Source organism: Argentina anserina, chromosome 6 (assembly GCF_933775445.1).
Source record: "Argentina anserina chromosome 6, drPotAnse1.1, whole genome shotgun sequence".
NCBI classification, from domain to species: Eukaryota; Viridiplantae; Streptophyta; class Magnoliopsida; order Rosales; family Rosaceae; genus Argentina; species Argentina anserina.
Genome location: NC_065877.1, coordinates 25,852,234 through 25,873,244, shown reverse-complemented (window position 1 = coordinate 25,873,244; position 21,011 = coordinate 25,852,234). Strand labels below are relative to the sequence as shown.

Here is a 21,011-nt window from a genome sequence, read left to right as displayed (position 1 = left end):
AACACTGGTTTTGCTGAATTGCTCAATTTAATTTGCTGAATCATAAAATGGCTTTAGGAGGAGTTTTCCTAGTGAAAGTGTGAAGATTACTCCTCCCGGCCATCTGCCATAACCGGACCAATAGCCAAGCTAGCTCTTCTCCTCCTAGCCGCCCTCCGAAGATCGAACTACTACAAAACCTTTGCCATGGAATCAGAAGTTTTCCCCGCCACTGCACCTTTGGGCTTGTTTCTGCTACCATGAGGCGGTCTACCTCCTGTCTTAGGAGATTTTCTTGGTTGAAGGATGCCAATTGCTTGCCAGCGAGAGCTTGAGACCTAGCTAAATTCTTAGGGCTCTGGGCTGCCGGGACCAATTCCAGGTCCCTCTTTAAGTGTTCACTGATATGAACTTGTCTATTGTCTTTTCGAATCGATCAGGGAGACTGGTTTGGCCTACAGCACATGCAGGCACGTATAAGATAAAAATTTAAGTAAATAAGAAAACCTTAAAATTAGAATTTTTGTATCTCCTAATCCGACATAGAGTTTGATTCATCCAATTATAGATATATATATATATATATATATATATATATATATAATACAGACCACGATTTTAAGTCTTTGATCAAGAGGACAAAAAAAAATATTGGGGAGATGAAGATTTCATCTTTTTCTGCTTCATCAAGCACTAGCAGGAAACGGTTAGTTGACACGGCCTCTTGTTCAAGTAATATAGTATTGCCTACTGAGATCACAGAAGAAGAGCTTCAGTGGAAGAATGGATTACCACCCGGAGTCAAATTTGTACCTACACAAGAAGAACTTATATGTTATCTGCTCAAGAAGGTTTACACTGGGAGCATTGAATTTGGTGGAGTTATTAGAGACATCGATCTCTATAAATATGAGCCAGAGGACCTAAAAGGTATATACAATTCGTCTTGGATAAGTTGTTTGAATCTTTTAAGTCTACCTTTGATTCTATTTGCATCTAGCTAGCTAGTTTGGCACTCTTAGCCTTCGTAGGCATAGAGACGAAATATTAACTCGTAGGTCTTCACCCTTTTTAGTAAATTTATTCAAGCAACATCCCAATATCACATATCCTGGCATCAATGGAGAACCATGGCCTGCCGTTTGGTATATAAAGCTAGCATGGTTTAAATTTCACTACTCAGGGTTTAGGGCTTTTGAAGAGGGAACATATTAGGTTTAGGGTTTATTGTCAAAAATTACATAGGTTAACAATAGGATTTTGAGAAGATAATACAGCATATCTATTAAGCTAGTATTTGGGTGTTAAGAAAGAAACTGTTGATCGAGTTCCAAAAGTTGGGGTATATATTGAGTTCCAAGAGTTAGGGTATAGCTAGAGGCTAGACTTTCGAGCTTGATTGACAATTCACCATTTCGTTTTATTGATTGGCTAATGAGTACTAATATAGACTTCATTCTCATTATGACATTATACTCTCATCTTATATCGTTATATGGCACGACTATTGGCATCTTTTATTCAATATTCTTTTCCATATACATGCATTGATCATTATGCCTATAGATGGATATGAACTGAAGGGGGTTAGTTGATGATATAAGTGAGCCATGTTGCGCGCAGCTTTAGCATTTGAGGGTGAGAGGCGTCTGTACTTCTTCACCCCACTGCAAAAGAGGTACACAAATGGAACAAGGAAAAAGAGGGAGACTGTACATGGTTTTTGGAAGGGATCACATAAGACTAAAACAGTTCAGGACGGTGACAACAAGCCTACGATAACCAAAACGTCTTTTTGTTACTTTCACCCTCGGGGTAAAAATGCAATGAAAACTCAATGGCTCATGGACGAGTTCAGACTCAAAAATCATGACAATCATCAAGTCATGGTACGTGTATATAACAGTTACATAAATATGGAGAATTATCGTCTGTTAATTAATTAATTTCTTTCCTCATGTACAATTTATATTGCAGTTGGAAAATTGGGCACTTTGTGTAGTCCACTACAAGAAGAGAGGGGGAGATGGCAACAATGAGGAGAAAGAGGACGACAGGAGTAGTAATATTAGAAACAAAAGTAGCAGAACTGATTCGAGATCTGAGGCCACGGGATCTATTTCTCAAAGATCGATGATAGGTTCGGCTTCTGATGATCATGAATGTGCATTGGCAATAAGCGCACATAATGGAAGCTCTCGCCAAACTCCTACCCCTTCCAGACACAACATTATTTCATTTGGCTACAATAACTCAAGTGTGGATGGACCTAGTTCACAGCCACAATCCAACTGGAGTCAAAATATTAATCCTCATAAAAGTAGGCAGCAGTGTTCCATTTCTGATCAGCCTTTGCTCACCCGGCCTAATTTTAATATAGCCTCGTTTGATGAAAATCCTCCCAGTCATTGTAACGACCCCAAAATTTCGAGCTTAAAAACTCAAAATTCTAAAGTCGTTAAACACAAAATAATCTCAAGAAAATCGAAATCATTTAAGTGCACAGCGGATCATCACTGAGTTATCAATACAACTCAGAAAACCAATTATTACAACCCAAATTTATAATTTACATTACGTAAGTTGGAATGTAATAATCCTCACAATCTCTCACAAAATAGACACACAAAATCCTCACACAAGCTGGAGGTAAATCACTTCATGTTCTCTGAGCGGTCCGTCAATTCCCGCTAATCTACACCTGCGGAGTCATCCACTACACCATCGAATTGGTGCACCGGGATTGTAAACACAAACCCGGTAAGCTTTACAGCTCGTATGAGTAAAATCAAAATATAATTCGCATATCAAAATATACGAAAGATCACAAAACAACAAATATAAATGCCCTCATGAGTCACTCGTCAGCCCATCTGGTTGACCCAAAGAAATATGAAATAAAACGTTCATGAGGAAATTAGGTAACCCTTCTGGTTACCCAATGCATTTATAATACGGGTACCAAGAACGCTGGTACACATCTGTTACCCCTCTCGTAATACACCGTTGATATTGGATAGCCACCCGCTACCCAACATCCAAAATACACCGAGTACCCATGAGCAGATAACCACCCGTTACCTCGCATGCAGTACTAAGGCAGACAGACTAGAGCTCTAACTGTATCGTAACTTTCGCCCGGCCAAAGGCTAGGTTTCGACTTGCCAAACACGTACAATAATCTCACATCATATTGTACCAAAATCAGGTCCGAAGACAATTCACATTTTAACAATCACAATGTTAAAAATCACGTACAATAATCACACATCATATTGTACCACACATCACGTCCGAAGACAAATCACAATTTTTAACATTCTCCGTGATAAAATCATGTACAATAATCACTCATCATATTGTACGTTTTAAAACTTTCACGATATCACCACAATAAAAATCATAACAGTATATTATATAGCAAACTATATATATTCGTATTTATTACCATTTATACAATATATACATAGTTCACTATATCCTATACATGTCATATTTCATAAACACCTGAAGAATTACGTACAATATTCTCACATACTCATGCTCAATTTTCCGTCACCGAAATGACTATTTTTAATGCATTAATAACAGTACGTAATTTAATGAACTATATATATATATTATGTACCTATTACCATTATACTATATATATGTAGTCCACTAAATTATATACATGTTATAATTCATTTGATAAACACACTTGCAAAATGTTGAATCACCACGAGGGTAGATTCGTAAATTCAGTGAGATTTTACTCACCTTATCGACTCGAGCGTAATTCACAATTCCCGATGATATTTCCTTTCCTCGATTTAGCGATCACCTTGAAAAGATAAGAAAAGAATTTAGAATCATTTCGTAACCTTTAAATGTCGAAACAGTAATAATCGGTTACTGTTCAGCAATTTTCGGTTTTACGAAGTTACTGTTCAGTGGTACTATTCACTGTTACTATTTCCGGATACTGTACAAATATGCAATTAATACGTATTTCTGTACGTATAAATATTATGTACGTATTTCTGTACGCATAAATATTATGTACGTATTTCTGTACGTATAAATATTATGTACGTATTTCTGTACGTATAAATATTAATACATATTTCTGTACGTATAAATATTAATACGTATTTCTGTACGTATAAATATAATATACGTATTTCTGTACGTATAAATATTAATACGTATTTCTGTACGTATAAATATTAATACGTATTTCTGTACGTATACGTACGATTTAAATGTAAATACAAATTCAGTAAATAAAATTTACTAAATTACCCTTTTACAAATTACTTTTTACATTTACTGAAAGTAATTTATATTTACATTTACCGAAGGTAAAACTTAATTACATTTACCGTAGTAAATAAAATTTACATTTACATTTAAGTAAATTACCAAAATACCCCTATCGGAAACACTGTCGCACCGCCGCACGTGGCGGCGCGTGGGGTGCACGCGCCACCCGCCGGCAGGCCGCGCGTGGGGCACACGCGCCGAGCCCAGAGACGGCGCGTAGCACGCCACCGCCGCCCCAAAACTCTCCCCTCCCTTCCTCCGCCCTTCCCTCGGCCTCACGCCGCCCCTAGGCTACTCCACGCACTAACACGCGCCGCCCACTGCGGCGGTAAGCCTTCTCTTTCAAACCTTCTCCAATCCCCCTCCGATCTCCACACATCCATCCCAAAATCATCCAAAATCATCACACAACATCAATATCATCATTCCTTACCTTGATTGCACGGCGGAGCCCTTGAATCGACGATGGTGAAGCTTGAGGTGCCGGCGGAGGAGATCGAGCAGTTGTGGAGGTAGGCGGCGATTCGAGGCTTAATCCTTGACGCGTGGTTCCAGGGATGAGGAGGAGCGGTGGCGAGCTTGCCTCGAGCACGTCGTCGATGTGGAAGCACGGCGATGAGATCCCCCGAGCTTCAAGGTGGCGAGTCGCGGCTCGTCGTGTCCAGGGGTGACTGAGGGCGGTCGAGCGACGTCTTTGGGGTGGGTGGTGAGTCTCACGGCAACCGGTGAGGCTAGATCGCCGGTGGGCAGTGAGGGAGAGAGAGAGGGAGACTCGGGAGAGCGAGAGGGAGAAAGTGAGAGGGAGGCGGAGAGAAACTGAGGGTTTCCAAAAGTGGAAACCCTAATCACAAATCATTCTATTTATACTCGTTTCCAAATCGGAAACTAACTTCCGACGTTAATAACTTTTACATCCGTCGTCCGATTTGAACGTGTCACATGTCCACGCACTCGTATCGACGAGCTCTACAACTTTTGTGAAGGAAGTTTTCGCAACCGATCGACGGAATAAAAGTCGATATAAACGTTACGGAAATGTAACGTTTTTCAATTTAAACGTTCCGAGAACGTTTCCTTTTCTCGTTTACTAACGTCGCAACCAATTACGTTCATTCTAATAAAATTCGAAATTTTATAGAATTCCAAATCAAACTAAAATGTTTGAAATTTAGGGTTATTACAGTCATGCCCATATTTCTAAACGCACACCCTCTGGTATTGGCAGCCCCAACTATGATCAACACGGGTATCCTTCTCTTGCTGACAGTTCCAATCCAAACTGTTCGAACATGAGTGACGTATTCCTCAATAACAATGCATCTGGTGATCAGATGCTATCTGATTATGATTACGACGACTCAATCTACTCAGAATTACGCACCCTGTTGCAGCATGCGGAGACTCCACATCCATCACTTCCCCAGCAGAGAGATGATTACTCCCAGAAAATTAACCCTAGCATAAACCTTACTGTCCCAGCTCCTTCCAGTCCATTTCCTCCCAGTTCCTGAAATGTCAATCAATTAAGAAAGTAGGGAGAGAACGTACATGTGCAATGTCAGGAAATTTGATTAGATGGATTATCAGATTAATGAAGTGAATACCTTCTTCTTCTTCTTTTTTAATTAGTTTACTTATTTCACTTGCCGCTGAGGATGCGGTTGCCGGTATGTTGTACTGTTTGCAATATTTTTGCTTCCATAGAATTGTCGTATGAAATGTCTTTTCTAGCAAGGAGCAGCATGAATGCATGCAGGGTTTTCACTTTAATTTATAGGGTTTAATAACGTTCTGTCTTGGTGGATATCATTGCGTGGTGTCTTGCCGTCTTGGTGGTGTCATGCTTGTATGAATGATTAAATGGTAGAATTACGAATATGATATGATTATATCATTTATATGTTGTGTTCAGAAGAGCAATCCCTATAAAACTTGATGAATCAATTACGAGTAGTCTTTTAATTGAAGATATCATTATATGTTGTCCAGTGATTCTCATTATTTTGAGTTGTAGTATATATATGATACAACGTTGCCGGCCTCTTTAAAAAAACTTAACAAAAATTTGTATTTACAGCTTTTGACCATGCATGGAATTGAAACTCGATTCAATTCTTCATAATCTTCCTTAATTTTAACAGATTCAGTTGTTTATCATAGCAGATTCAGTTCTTCATAATCTTCTTAACTTTCAAAAATTAAAGTACGTGTAGTATGTTGTACACATACTAGTAGTCAGTGCTATTATACAATCAAAAGGTTGACCAAGCTAGATTGATCGAAGATCGCATAAGAATTCTGGAAATAATGATCTTTTTTCTATAGAAAAAACTATAGAAGGACATTTTCCACTACTATATCTCATTTGGGGACATTTTAATATATTTACTCAAATAAGGCCACTATCAGCTTATTCATACGTTATACCCAAACTACCGATGATTACATTTTCGTTCCAAATTTGTATCTCTCTCTCATTCCCAATTTCCTAAACGTATATTGCAATTGACAGTTTGACACTACCTCAGAACCCCGATGATAAGAGCACTTTGTGCGACGTTCTTAACATGTTTTTACCTCAATTTGTACTTTGCTTAGCCCTTATTGTTGTACTATTGAGTCATTGAGTCGTAGTAAGAGTTTTGAGCGGTATTAGATGCATTTTTGTGCTTACATGAGTTAAAAACGCATAATTGGTATAGAGTCCTAGTTTGACTAGGAATCCTTGTTAGGTTTTGATGAGTGCTCGATTACTCGACATCAATATTTAACCCTGAACACATCATAGTAGTATAAAGCAAGAGGGTATCGTTCACAAACCGGGGATCCAGCCAGGGCTTAGGATCACAATACTTACACGAATTCATAAAGGGTTTTAAAGTTTGATATAGATTTTGGATTGAATCATAAAAACAGTAAATAAAACCTAAACTAATATATACATGTGATCAACCAACCAATACATAAACAATCACCAAAACATCTCATACAAAGGAAATCGAACCAAGCTCTATGTCTTTCTTCTAGCATCATGCCGAGTCCATATATTGAACAACTAGGGTTGGATCATGCAATCTAAGTTCCAAATCAGTAACCTATATGCATAGACACTTAACACATTCAAGTCTTGCCACTCGGCTTCATTGAAATCTAACATGTTCATCTTACCATATAATCCCAAAGCCATGCATATCGAATTCATTAAGTATGTCACATACTTAACCCCCAATCATGCAATTTCGAAAATCATATAGAAAAGAATAAACATGTTCATAGCATAAGTCTTTAATCCAACAACCTAAATATCATGCTACAATCGTACACATAACACTTAGAAATCAAAATTGATCAAGAACAAGGTTCGGCAGAAACCAAAAACAGAAATTCCATAAAACCAAAACATAATTTCGAATCCTTTATATAAGTTGAATCAAGTAGCTATTTCATAGACAAAATTGAAACAAGATTACTCTACACAAATCGCAACTCATCCAAGAACAAGAATAAAACCAAAAACCGAATTGAAATAAAGAGAGAATCATGGTTACACTTTATCAATCAATCGATCCTACAAGGTGTAGCCAGGACTTCTATGGATGAAACCTCTTCTCAATCGTGCTTCAAGGCTATAGATAAAGGTGGAGAATGGTGGAATCGGGTTTAGGATTTCTTGGAAGGATGAAGGATGAATTCGGCAAAGCTAGGCTTGTGTTTGTGTGTAGGGCTGATGATGTTGCTGAATGGAGAGGCCGGCCTCTATATATAGAGGTCTAGGAAGCCTTCTTGCCGTGCCATAAGGAGATAGAATCCAATTGGAAAACTGAAATCCTCTTTGTTATGGATTTGATTTATGTACTCCATATCCAACTTGATGTAGGAAACCAAGTCCAATAGGGAGATCACTAAAGGGCAGCTCGGCAACAATCTTGGTCCAACTAGGAGTAGCTAGGCCGGCCTCCTCTTCTCCTTCTTCAACTCGAATATGATTTCCTTGTTCAACTAGGAATGCAACTCGGCAACTCTCCTTTCTTTCCAAATATGATTTGTCTTTCCTGAAAAGAAATCGTCGATTAAGAAATAGGAAAGAATGAAAATAGGAAAGTAGAGTCCTAGTCGAGTAAGGAATCCTAGTTCAATAAGGAGTTCTAACACTTAGCACAATTTCATCATCAAATCATCTAAATTCGAAATAGCTCTACCTAGAACATACATATGACAAATATGAACCTAAAACAACTAAATAAGAAGTAACAAAGCATAAGAATAGGGCATATAGACATTAAGAACGTCGCACTTTGTGCTCCTATCAACAACCCCACACTTAGACTTTGCTAGTCCCTTAGCAAACACTTAAAAAAGGAAATCATAACAGAAAAACAAAATCAAAGCAACTATAACTAACGACACAACACTAATGCCTTCAACATTTTGTCTCAGAGATCTTTAAACTCATAGCATCAAGAATAACACTCAATCAAAATAGATAGGATGAATTCAATGGTTAATAAACATGAGATTTCGTTTAACAAGTAAGACATGGCAGAAACAAAGATGATATTAAGCTCGACATGTTCAAAACAAGTTCAAATTCAACTCACATAGGATATGCACTCCAAATCTTTTCTCTCAAGAACATGGCATATGCTTAAAAGCTTTTCACACACAAGAGTTATAAACATAGTGAAATCGAAAACCTCATGAAAGATACCAATCATATGCACAAATGAACCCAAACCATATGCTTACTCATGAAACAAACTCCACAAATCAAGAGCTACTCATTTTAAGAATCATGCGGATCTTTAGAAAAGGGATAGGTTAGGCTCGGCATTGATATATTTTTCAGGGTAAAAGGAATCACAAAGGTCATCCTTAAGACTTAGCAGAGCAAAACATCCACCTTATGTCGCCATACTCCATAAAACAAGGGCCAAATATCATCATGTTGGACCCATTCTTCACCTTAAACATTGTGAAAACGAACAAAGGCTAAAGTATAACATTATTGAGCCTTCAACAAATACATCACAACTCTAAATTCACATAAACAAGTATGTATGCCGAGATCTTTCATCATACTTTTCATTTTTCTTTTCTTGCCGTGTATCATGAATGTTTTCTTTCTTCTTCTTTTCACATGGTATCAATACTTTTTTCTTTTTCATACTCTTTTCACGGCATAACATACATACAATAGCATAACCCCACACTTGAATCAAATCATCAATCCATATTACATCCAAGAATCGGCTCTGCCAAGCCTCAAAGACAAGGTAGAGATATAACTATACTAGGCAAGGATATAACATGTTGGTAATGAAAGAATAGGCTTAACGTAGGCTCAAAGGGGTTAAAACTAAGGTGTCCCAAGCAGGGCTCAAATAGGGATATACGGCCTTTTGGCTTAAAGTGGTGGAAATCCTAAAAAGATCCAACAATCCTTTTCAAAATCAGAGTATATTATGACATAAAGCTTCGAAAGTTTCACAAAGTAAGTTCTAGCATTCTCTAGTTCATTGCAATTCTATGGCATATGAATTGATCAAAATAGATGTAATGAGGTTATAAAGCCAAGAAACGATAGAATAAACTCTCCAAAGAAAGGCACATATATGGCTCGAATCTCACATAGGTTTCATGAATTCAAACAAGTAGGGAACATGCTCATTCTGTACCTAAGTTTCAAAATCCTCATCTACTACATGTTCGTACAAAATCTACACATCGATTAACCATCAAATAACAATAAGTTCATTCCAATATCATGCTCATCTATCAACCATAAATTCAAAGATCAACTCATCCTAGACAGTCAAAGGCATACCTAGGACTCAAAACAAAAACAAAACAACTAAACAACTTCAAAAATCGAAAAACAGAACTAAAATGACACTAAAATTTCGAAAATCAAAACACAAAATTGAAACACATAAGCATCAAACACTAGAATTCAACGAATGATGTATACCCCACCCCACACTTAAAACTTACATTGCCCTCAATGTACAATATGATAAGCAACGAAAATTAGAAAGAGTTAAGGGATAAGAAAATGCAAACACTCGTTGATGGCTCCTTCATTGGCTTAAGTTTAGAGTCTATAGCCTAGACTATCTCCAAATCATCACTTGCTTGCCGTAGGATCAAGGAGAGACGTCTCCTCCACGTTATGTGCCACAAAATTCTCATAGTACGGCTTCAAGCGATGTCCATTGACCGTGAATTCCTTATCAATCACAACACCTTTAATCCTGATAGCACCAGAAGGAAAAATATTAGTAACAACAAACGGTCCAAGCCACCTAGAACGGAGCTTGCCCGGAAACAATCTAAGTCGAGAATTAAACAAAAGAACTTTCTGCCCAACGACAAAGTGTTTCTTCCTAATCATGCGGTCATGGAATGTCTTAGTCTTCTCCTTGTAAACCATTGCCGAATCATAGGCCTCATTTCGAATCTCTTCAAGCTCATGCAATTGCAACTTCCTATGCAATCCGGCCTCATCAATGTCCATGTTAAAATTCTTCACAGCCCACCATGCACGATGTTCAAGCTCCACAGGAAGATGGCACGCCTTGCCATAGACTAGAAATGGTGACATGCCTAAGGGAGTCTTGTATGCCGTCCTATAGACCCAAAGAGCATCATCCAATCGTTGAGACCAATCCTTGCGTGATGGTCCAACAGACTTCTCCAAAATTCGCTTGATCTCACGATTAGATAGCTCCACTTGTCCACTTGTTTGGGGGTGATAAGGCGTAGCAACCTTATGCTTGATTCCATACTTCTTCAGCAACGCCTCAATGGTCCGGTTGCAAAAGTGAGATCCTCCATCACTAATGATAACTCTCGGCATACCAAACCTAGAGAAAATGTTAGAACGAAGGAAATCTGCAACAACTCGAGAATCATTAGTCCGGGTGGCTTTTGCTTCCACCCATTTCGAAACATAGTCAACATAAACGAGTATGTATAAGAAACCATTTGAGCTAGGAAAAGGTCCCATGAAATCAATACCCCAACAATCAAAAATTTCAACATAGATAATCGGTGTCATAGGCATTTGATCTCTAGATCCTAAGTTTCCCATGCGTTGGCACCTATCACAAGTCATGCAAAAATGATATGCATCTTTGAAAATTGTAGGCCAAAAGAAACCACATTCGAGCACCTTAAGAGCAGTCCTACGTGAACCAAAATGTCCTCCACAAGATTCAGAATGGCAAAACGTAAGTATAGAATGATGTTCATGTTCAGGGACACACCTCCTAATGATTTGATCAACACAATGTTTCCACAAGTATGGTTCATCCCAAACATAATACTTAGCTAATGCCTTGAGTCTATTCTTTTGAGCATGCGATAAAGTATCCGGAAATTGCTTAGAAACAAGATAATTGACAATATCTGCATACCATGGCTCACTTACCTCAACTCGAAAGAGTTGCTCATCCGGAAAGCTCTCTTGGATGGCCAAGGGCTCGGCATCTCTCACCAAACGACTCAAATGATCCGCCACAACATTGTCACTTCCCTTCTTGTCCTTGATCTCGAGATCAAACTCTTGGAGTAGAAGAATCCATCGAATCAATCTCGGTTTGGCATCCTTCTTTGTCATTAAATACTTCAAAGCTGTATGGTCAGTGTAAACAATAACTTTAGATTGAAGTAAGTAAGAACAAAACTTATCTAGAGCAAAGATCACGGCAAGAAGTTCTTTTTCAGTTGTGGTGTAGTTTTGTTGCGCATCGTTGAGTGTTCGTGAGGCATAGTAGATGGCGTAGGGCTGCTTGTCCTTCCTCTGCCCTAGCACGGCTCCAACTGCATAGTCGGAGGCATCACACATCAACTCAAATGGCAAGGACCAATCCGGCGGTGCCATGATCGGTGCTGAAGTTAGGAGCTTCTTCAAAGTCTCGAATGCATGCTTGCAATCATCATCAAAGTGAAATGGGACGTCCTTTTGAAGCAATGAACTCATTGGTCTCGCAATCTTGGAAAAGTCCTTGATAAACCTACGATAGAAACCTGCATGTCCAAGAAACGATCGAACATCCCTCACACTTGTGGGGAGGGGTAAGTGACGCACAAGATCTATTTTAGACTTATCAACCTCAATTCCTCTAGATGAAACAATATGACCTAAGACAATGCCTTGCGTGACCATAAAGTGACATTTTTCCCAATTCAAAACCAAGTTAGTTTCTTCACAACGTTTAAGCACAAGTTCAACATTTTCTAAACAAGTTTCGAAATCTTCACCATAGACAGAAAAATCATCCATGAAAACTTCAATTTTAGAACCAATATACTCGGAGAAAATGTGATACATACAACGTTGAAACGTACCTGGGGCGTTGCACAAACCAAAAGGCATACGACGATAAGCAAACGTACCAAAAGGGCATGTGAACGTAGTCTTCTCTTGATCTTCTTCCGCAACACTTATTTGGTTGTATCCACTATATCCATCAAGGAAACAATAAAAAGAGTGACCAGCTAACCTCTCAAGCATTTGATCAATGAATGGCAATGGCATGTGATCCTTCCTTGTTGTCGCATTGAGCTTCTTATAGTCAATACATACCCTATGTCCGGTCACTGTCCTTTGAGGCACCAACTCGTTGTCCTTGTTCTTCACCACCGTGATGCCTGACTTCTTTGGCACAACTTGAATGGGAGAGATCCACCTACTATCCGAGATGGGGTAGATCACACCACAATCGTGCAACTTGGTGATTTCATCCTTTACAACTTGCATCATTGGTGGGTGAAGGCGTCTCTGACCTTCCTTGGTTGGTTTGGCACCATCTTCTAGCAATATTCGATGCACACACATGGTAGGGCTGATCCCCTTGATGTCGTCTAAGGTCCATCCTATTGCCGTCTTGTGTCTCTTCAACACTTCAATCAATCTCTCTTCTTGCTCCTCATTTAGTGCAGATGAAATGATCACGGGCAAAGTATCATTTTCTCCTAAAAACGCATACTTCAAGTGGTCCGGAAGAACCTTAAGATCAAGCTTTGGAGCTTGCACCACAGAAGGAAGATTCTTGTTAGTAGTTAAGAGAATTGGACTAGGAGAGACAAAGCTTACCTCACGTGCAACCTCAAGAGAGGTCACGTTTTCATGGATGAAGGATGGCACGGCATCTGTAGCTCCTAGCACCGAAATGTTTGAGCTATCACTTGTAAATCCAGCCCCTTGGGCAATGGTGAGTGGCAACTCGTCATTAGCCAAGGTATCTAGATAGTTATCTGCAAGGGAATCAAGTATGTCAACTGAAAAACAATCACTTAACTCCGAAAGAGGATACCTCATAGCTTCAAAGATGTTGAAGCTAATCACTTCACCATCGAACTCAAAGGTGAGTGATCCACTAAACACATCTATTTTCGTTCGTGCAGTCCTCATGAAGGGGCGGCCCAACAAGATAGGGACCTCCTTGTCATCTGCCTCCGTTGGCTCCATGTCTATGACATAGAAGTCGGCAGGAAAGATCAAGCTTGACACCTGCACAAGAACATCTTCAACATAGCCCAAAGGGACTTTGTTGGAACAATCAGCCAATCGAATCACAACATTATCACGTTTCAAATCACCTAGACCTAGGTTCTCATAGATATAGTGCGGCATTACATTAATAGATGCACCTAAGTCTAACATTATCTTTTCAAATGTCATGTTTCCGATTGTACAAGGGATAGAAAAACTCCCTGGATCCTTAAGCTTTGGTGGTAGCTTCCTTTGGAGCACGGCAGAAACCGTCTCACTCATTGTAACAACCTCCTTCTCTCGAGTCATCCTCTTGTTGGTGCACAATTCTTTCAAAAACTTAGCATACTTAGGATTTTGTTGTATGCATTCAATAAGAGGCATGTTCACTTCCACCTTCTTGAAAATGTCAAGCATGGCTTGATCAGAGTCATCCTTCTTTTGCTTTGCAAATCTACTAGGGAAGGGAACACGAGGAAGATCATTAGTTGAAACCAAACCACTAGAGTTAGGATCCTTACCTTTAGAAGGCACGACATGATCTTCTTTTGGTAGAGGCACGGCATCTTTGGCTTTAGGGGAGGCAGGGTCCTTCTCTAAGTCTTTGACATTGTAATTCTCGGCCTCCTTACCTTTAGAAGGCACGGCCTTCTTGTGTTGTTGCAATGAAGCATCCAAGGTCCTCCCACTTCGTGTCACCATGGCCTTTACGTTCGGATTAGGCTCAGTTTGGCTCGGCAACTTCCCTCCTTCATGGATCTTGCCCATGAAATCGATCACTTGTCCCATCTGCTTCTTAAGCTCGGTTATGTCCTTAGAATGAGCTTGTTGACCTGTAACTAAAGCTTGAGTAGCAGAGTTTAGATTTTGTTGCCCTTGAGCAAGAGACTTCAAAAGTTCATCATAATTAGGTGAAGATGCATTATTCGAACCATGAACATTAGAGTTAAAGGGAGCAGGACCTTGAGGTACCTGAGGCCTCACAAACAAACCTGAAGGACGAGGTCCTTGACCTTGAGCATTGGATGGTTGAGCATTGTTGCTCCAACGAAAATTTGGATGATCTCTAAGTCCAGGGTTGTATGTGTTCGAGTATGGATCGTACCTAGGCCTTTGTTGCCCCATGAAGTTCAACTCTTCTTCAGTCATTGCACCATTTGGACAATTGTCAGTCGTGTGATCTTTGAAAGAACAAATGCCACATGCTTGAGGGTTGATGCTCGAACCATTGAATGCCTTGACTAGCACGTCAAGCTTCCTTTCTAAAGTAGCCATCTGATTCCTTGCATCAACATCATACACCCCACGGCTCTTGCTTCCTCTCTTCTCCTTGGAACTAAATTGGCGATTGTTGTCAGCCAAGTCATCAATCAAGGTGTAGGCTTCTTGACCGGTTTTGTTCATGAATGTGCAGCCACATGCCGAATCCACCATGCTCTTATTGGTGGTGTCGAGTCCTTCATAGAAGAATTGCACCAAGTCATCCAACGAAATACCATGGTGAGGGCACTTTCTTTGTAGTTCCTGAAATTCCTCCCAAGCCTCATAGAGTGAATCACCATCTTTTTGAGTGAAGTTCTGAATCTCCCTCCTAAGTCTTTTCATGAGTTGAGCAGGGAAGAATTGCTTCAAGAACCTCCTAGTCATTTCGTCCCATGTAGTGATGATTCCTGCAGGCAAAGAATACAACCAACGTTTAGCATCATCCTTAAGGGTAAATGGGAACAAAAGCAACCTCAAGCCTTCTTGAGAAAGATGATGAATCGATTGGAGCTTGCAAATGTCCAAGAACTCCCTAAGGTGCACATTAGGGTCTTCCATTGAAGAACCAGAGTACTTAGGCAGTTGCCCAAGCAATTGAACAGGAATGGAGAAGTTAGCTTCATCAGGTGGAGTGAAAGCAATGCATGAGGGTGATTCCGGGGTGGTAGGAATGAATGCATTCTTGAGTGCCATTGGAGCACCAACATGAATTATGTCACGGCCCGCAATTGTGTCTAAGTCTGAATTGAAGACGAAGGGGAAGGACAGATCTTCCTCTTCTTCTGATCTAGGTGAAGAGTTTAAGATTGAATTGCTTGGAGATGTTTCGAAACTCAAAGGTCTACTTATGAAAGAGTTGTTTAAATCTCTAAGTGCTTGAATTCGATCCTTGAGCTCTTGTGTCTTCTTAGAAAATTCGGACATGCATAGTACCTGTTATATGAAAGGTAACGAGTTAGCATTGAAGAATACATGATGGATACATAAAATTCGTGCTTTCCCTTAGTCACACACACGCACACTTAAGGAAAGGGCACGGCAACTATGTCAAGTTTACAAGAGTTAGTTCTTTACGTTTACAAAATTTCATACAATTCACAAGTTCTTTTTGCTATTTCAATGATTGAACGATCGATTGATTCTAAGTTGTAAATCAAGGTGGACGTGCGGCCTAAGTATGGATGCCTAGACACAAGATCAAGTCTTTTTTTCAGAAGGCCTTTAGCTCAATCAGAGATAGTGAACATGGTAGGACTCATTTGTTGAACTACGGAGAGCGAACTCCCTATCGACTCCATCACCGAGATGTATGTCAGTCAGTAGTTCTCTGAGATCCAATTTTGGTCCCATGCACCAGAGTAATAAGAGAGCGTGCCCCTTACTCAGCTGGACTTAACCTCATGTGTTAGACAAATCTCCAAGTGTTAATAAAAGCCGCCCTCGACCTCATGCAAACTCGAGAGCTAGCATGAAGGGTTAAGGCTAATATTAACAAAAGGGACTTTACCTATTCCGTTCGATTTACAACCTACAACAATCATTCACTCAAGCACCAAAACAACAACCTAAGATACATTACTATATGTTACACGAAATAAGAATAAGAATATACAAATGTACAATATTCACAATGAATTCGTAGTAAAAGTTAGGGATCCATCTCTAATGGATCCCCGGCAACGGCGCCATTTGATGAGTGCTCGATTACTCGACATCAATATTTAACCCTGAACACATCATAGTAGTATAAAGCAAGAGGGTATCGTTCACAAACCGGGGATCCAGCCAGGGCTTAGGATCACAATACTTACACGAATTCATAAAGGGTTTTAAAGTTTGATATAGATTTTGGATTGAATCATAAAAACAGTAAATAAAACCTAAACTAATATATACATGTGATCAACCAACCAATACATAAACAATCACCAAAACATCTCATACAAAGGAAATCGAACCAAGCTCTATGTCTTTCTTCTAGCATCATGCCGAGTCCATATATTGAACAACTAGGGTTGGATCATGCAATCTAAGTTCCAAATCAGTAACCTATATGCATAGACACTTAACACATTCAAGTCTTGCCACTCGGCTTCATTGAAATCTAACATGTTCATCTTACCATATAATCCCAAAGCCATGCATATCGAATTCATTAAGTATGTCACATACTTAACCCCCAATCATGCAATTTCGAAAATCATATAGAAAAGAATAAACATGTTCATAGCATAAGTCTTTAATCCAACAACCTAAATATCATGCTACAATCGTACACATAACACTTAGAAATCAAAATTGATCAAGAACAAGGTTCGGCAGAAACCAAAAACAGAAATTCCATAAAACCAAAACATAATTTCGAATCCTTTATATAAGTTGAATCAAGTAGCTATTTCATAGACAAAATTGAAACAAGATTACTCTACACAAATCGCAACTCATCCAAGAACAAGAATAAAACCAAAAACCGAATTGAAATAAAGAGAGAATCATGGTTACACTTTATCAATCAATCGATCCTACAAGGTGTAGCCAGGACTTCTATGGATGAAACCTCTTCTCAATCGTGCTTCAAGGCTATAGATAAAGGTGGAGAATGGTGGAATCGGGTTTAGGATTTCTTGGAAGGATGAAGGATGAATTCGGCAAAGCTAGGCTTGTGTTTGTGTGTAGGGCTGATGATGTTGCTGAATGGAGAGGCCGGCCTCTATATATAGAGGTCTAGGAAGCCTTCTTGCCGTGCCATAAGGAGATAGAATCCAATTGGAAAACTGAAATCCTCTTTGTTATGGATTTGATTTATGTACTCCATATCCAACTTGATGTAGGAAACCAAGTCCAATAGGGAGATCACTAAAGGGCAGCTCGGCAACAATCTTGGTCCAACTAGGAGTAGCTAGGCCGGCCTCCTCTTCTCCTTCTTCAACTCGAATATGATTTCCTTGTTCAACTAGGAATGCAACTCGGCAACTCTCCTTTCTTTCCAAATATGATTTGTCTTTCCTGAAAAGAAATCGTCGATTAAGAAATAGGAAAGAATGAAAATAGGAAAGTAGAGTCCTAGTCGAGTAAGGAATCCTAGTTCAATAAGGAGTTCTAACACTTAGCACAATTTCATCATCAAATCATCTAAATTCGAAATAGCTCTACCTAGAACATACATATGACAAATATGAACCTAAAACAACTAAATAAGAAGTAACAAAACATAAGAATAGGACATATAGACATTAAGAACGTCGCACTTTGTGCTCCTATCAGGTTTTGAAACTAATTATCTCTTACTTATGATTTTATTTTCTTATTTTCAGATTGGATTGAAGAGATAATTAAAGAAAAAAAGATGGAACAAAGTCATGCAACAATTAAATAGAAGATGATCAATAAAGGCATAAAACATGGCATGTTTTAGGGATTAAAGCATGGCATGTTTTAGAGATTAAAGCATGGCATGTTTTAGGGAATAAAACATGGCATGATTTAAGGGATTAAAGCATTGCATTATAATATGAGGAAAGATGCAACTACCCTCATTCTTTCCTTTATATATACATGACTTCATCTCTCAAATAAGCACACTTCTCCTTTGCATTCAAGAGCCAAAACTCTACCAAAATACTACCTCAAACAGCCTTCACCAAAACAACAAGCCATTCTCCCCCATATACAAATTTCATCTCCACCGAAATCACCATTGAAGACACACCTCCAAGGTTCCTACAACGTGTGATTCTCGCAACTCATCTCCACGGGTTTGTTAATTTTTAATTTTTTTTACAATACTTTGTCTATAAAGATTGTAGTATGATGTTTGTGTGGGATTATTGTTTTGTATTAAGAATCGAAATTTTCAGATTGTTTTATTGGATTTTTGGATCTTTGCCGAATTGATGGTTTTCTATAATTAATGAGTTTGTATTTCTATTATTGTGTTTTAATCATCTTTCTCATACTTTTAGATAATTTTCAGATATGTGCATATGAATTTAGTGATTGGATGCAGTTCCTAATATTGTGTTTGAGTGCTAGATTCATCAACCATATTGACACATATCGAATCATGCCCTAAGTAGGTTCGGTTTGTGTTGATTAAAAGTGGTAAAAAATTCTGGAAATTTGCATGTGAAACCATGGTGGGTGACGCCACACATGAAACATATCTCCAACAAAGATTTGGTGCTTAAATGTAATCTTGTTTGATTTCTACTCTAAGTGTTATTGAATTCGATTGCATGCAAATTTAGATTAGGCCCTAAGTCAATCTAAATGTTAATTGAAATCTTGCATGATTAAATGATCCCCTAAGGCTCTAATTGTATTGGTGTCTAAAAAGTATGTAATTGGTCGAATTAGAATGCATGATAGGTTCGAACTTGTAATTATGTGGTGTAATGGTAAATTTGGTTTAAGTTTGTTAAAGAGAAGTCGATCATGTAAATAGTAATTTATGTTTTATTTTAGTAGTTAATAATCAATCTCAAACCCCCCATTATTTGTTAACACTAAAAGTTTAGAGTTCCCTTCAATTCCCCGGAAAGAACGATCTCTGCTTATTCTATACTAACGATGATGTTTTACAGGGTTTATTATAAACATTTTAACTAACGCTCTATCACCCGACTTTGATCAAAAACCAAGTTAGTTACCCTTCTGTTGATCAACTAGTTTTTAATGTAGACTACCAGACCAGGATGATGAAATACCCAGAAACCCAATCAAGAATCAATACTGATGCTTAATTATGAGTTTGTGAACGAACATAAGATAATGACAAATGTAAACCACGATTTATGTGTTATTCTCTTTGGAAATCACAGAAACAATTACAGTGCATGATTCACCTTGCCAGCTTAAATATTGAAAAGAATAGATTCAGTAAATAAGCACGCACCTAACTTCAATTCTCAGAATGAAATGGAGAATAAGCAGCAGGCTAATGCAACCTCCCTATAGGAGGTTTATCTATGCGCCAACTACTCGGTCAGCACCTTCAAGTCTTCAACAACATTATCCCTTAATTAATTTCCTGCTGCATGCATATATCATCAAGCTTAACCTTTATGTTACCATTCTTACCGGGGCACCGATTAAAGAGGCAGCCCAACATAGTCCTTAAATTCGAAACAGAAGTCCCGAAGCACATAATTTGACCAGGCTTGATACGTACTGCATGTATATGAAAGCCGGTGTTCGAGGAAATCCCCATCCTGACAATAAAATTACTGTTAATATGGGTGTAAATGAGCCGAGCCGAGCCGAATATCAGGTTCTTCATGTTAACTTATTTTCATTTGATCGAGTTCAAACCGGGCTAAAATTTCATTTTTATCCTTCATGTTCAAGCTCAGGTCGGCTCATTTTATTAAATAAGTTCAAACTCAAATTAAGCCGATTTGAATCATATGAAAGTAAAATTTGAAAATTAAGAAATTAAAACTCGGATGTCATAGTTGTAATAACCCGATTTTTCGGAACGATTATTGGTTTGATTTAAATTTATAAAATTTTTAAAATTCTTTTAAAACGACAATTGGTGGTTTGCGACATTACGAAACGAAAACGGAAACGTTCTCGGAACGTTTATTTAGAAAAACGTTACGTTTCCGCGACTTGAGTATCGACTTTTTCACCGTCACTCGGTTGTGAAAACTTCCTTCATGAAAGTTGTAGAGCTCGTCGATACGAGTTTGTGGACATATCACGCGTTCGAATCGGACATCGGACGTGAAAGTTATTAAAGACGGAAGTTAGTTTCTGATTTGGAAAAGGGTATAAAAGGAAAAATTGAGGGATTTGGGTTTCCATTTTCGGAAACCCTTAACCCGCCTCCATTTCCCACTTTCTCTCTCTTCTCTCTCCCCGATCGCCCTCTCTCCCTCACTCTCGAAACCACGCCGGCGATCTCCGCCTCCAGGCCGCCATGCCTCTCACCGCCAGCTTCTAGAGCACCGCAGGGACCTCCACA

At 38.8% G+C, this 21,011-nt stretch overlaps 1 protein-coding gene and 1 non-coding gene across 2 annotated transcripts; one reads left to right on the top strand and one right to left on the bottom strand.

The window, feature by feature from the left end:
• Window positions 1-5,751: 5,751 nt before the first annotated feature.
• On the bottom strand, window positions 5,752-14,482 carry LOC126797163 (uncharacterized). Its single transcript, XM_050523836.1, has 5 exons — window positions 14,315-14,482; window positions 13,694-14,221; window positions 12,872-13,333; window positions 10,479-12,397; window positions 5,752-5,791 (listed from the first exon to the last, which is right to left on the bottom strand). Exons 1-5 carry the CDS (start codon window positions 14,480-14,482, stop codon window positions 5,752-5,754), a joined length of 3,117 nt encoding a protein of 1,038 aa, XP_050379793.1.
• Window positions 14,483-15,272: 790 nt separating this feature from the next.
• On the top strand, window positions 15,273-15,379 carry LOC126801328 (small nucleolar RNA R71). Its single transcript, XR_007672819.1, has one exon. It is a non-coding gene; the product is annotated as a small nucleolar RNA R71 (small nucleolar RNA).
• Window positions 15,380-21,011: the final 5,632 nt, after the last annotated feature.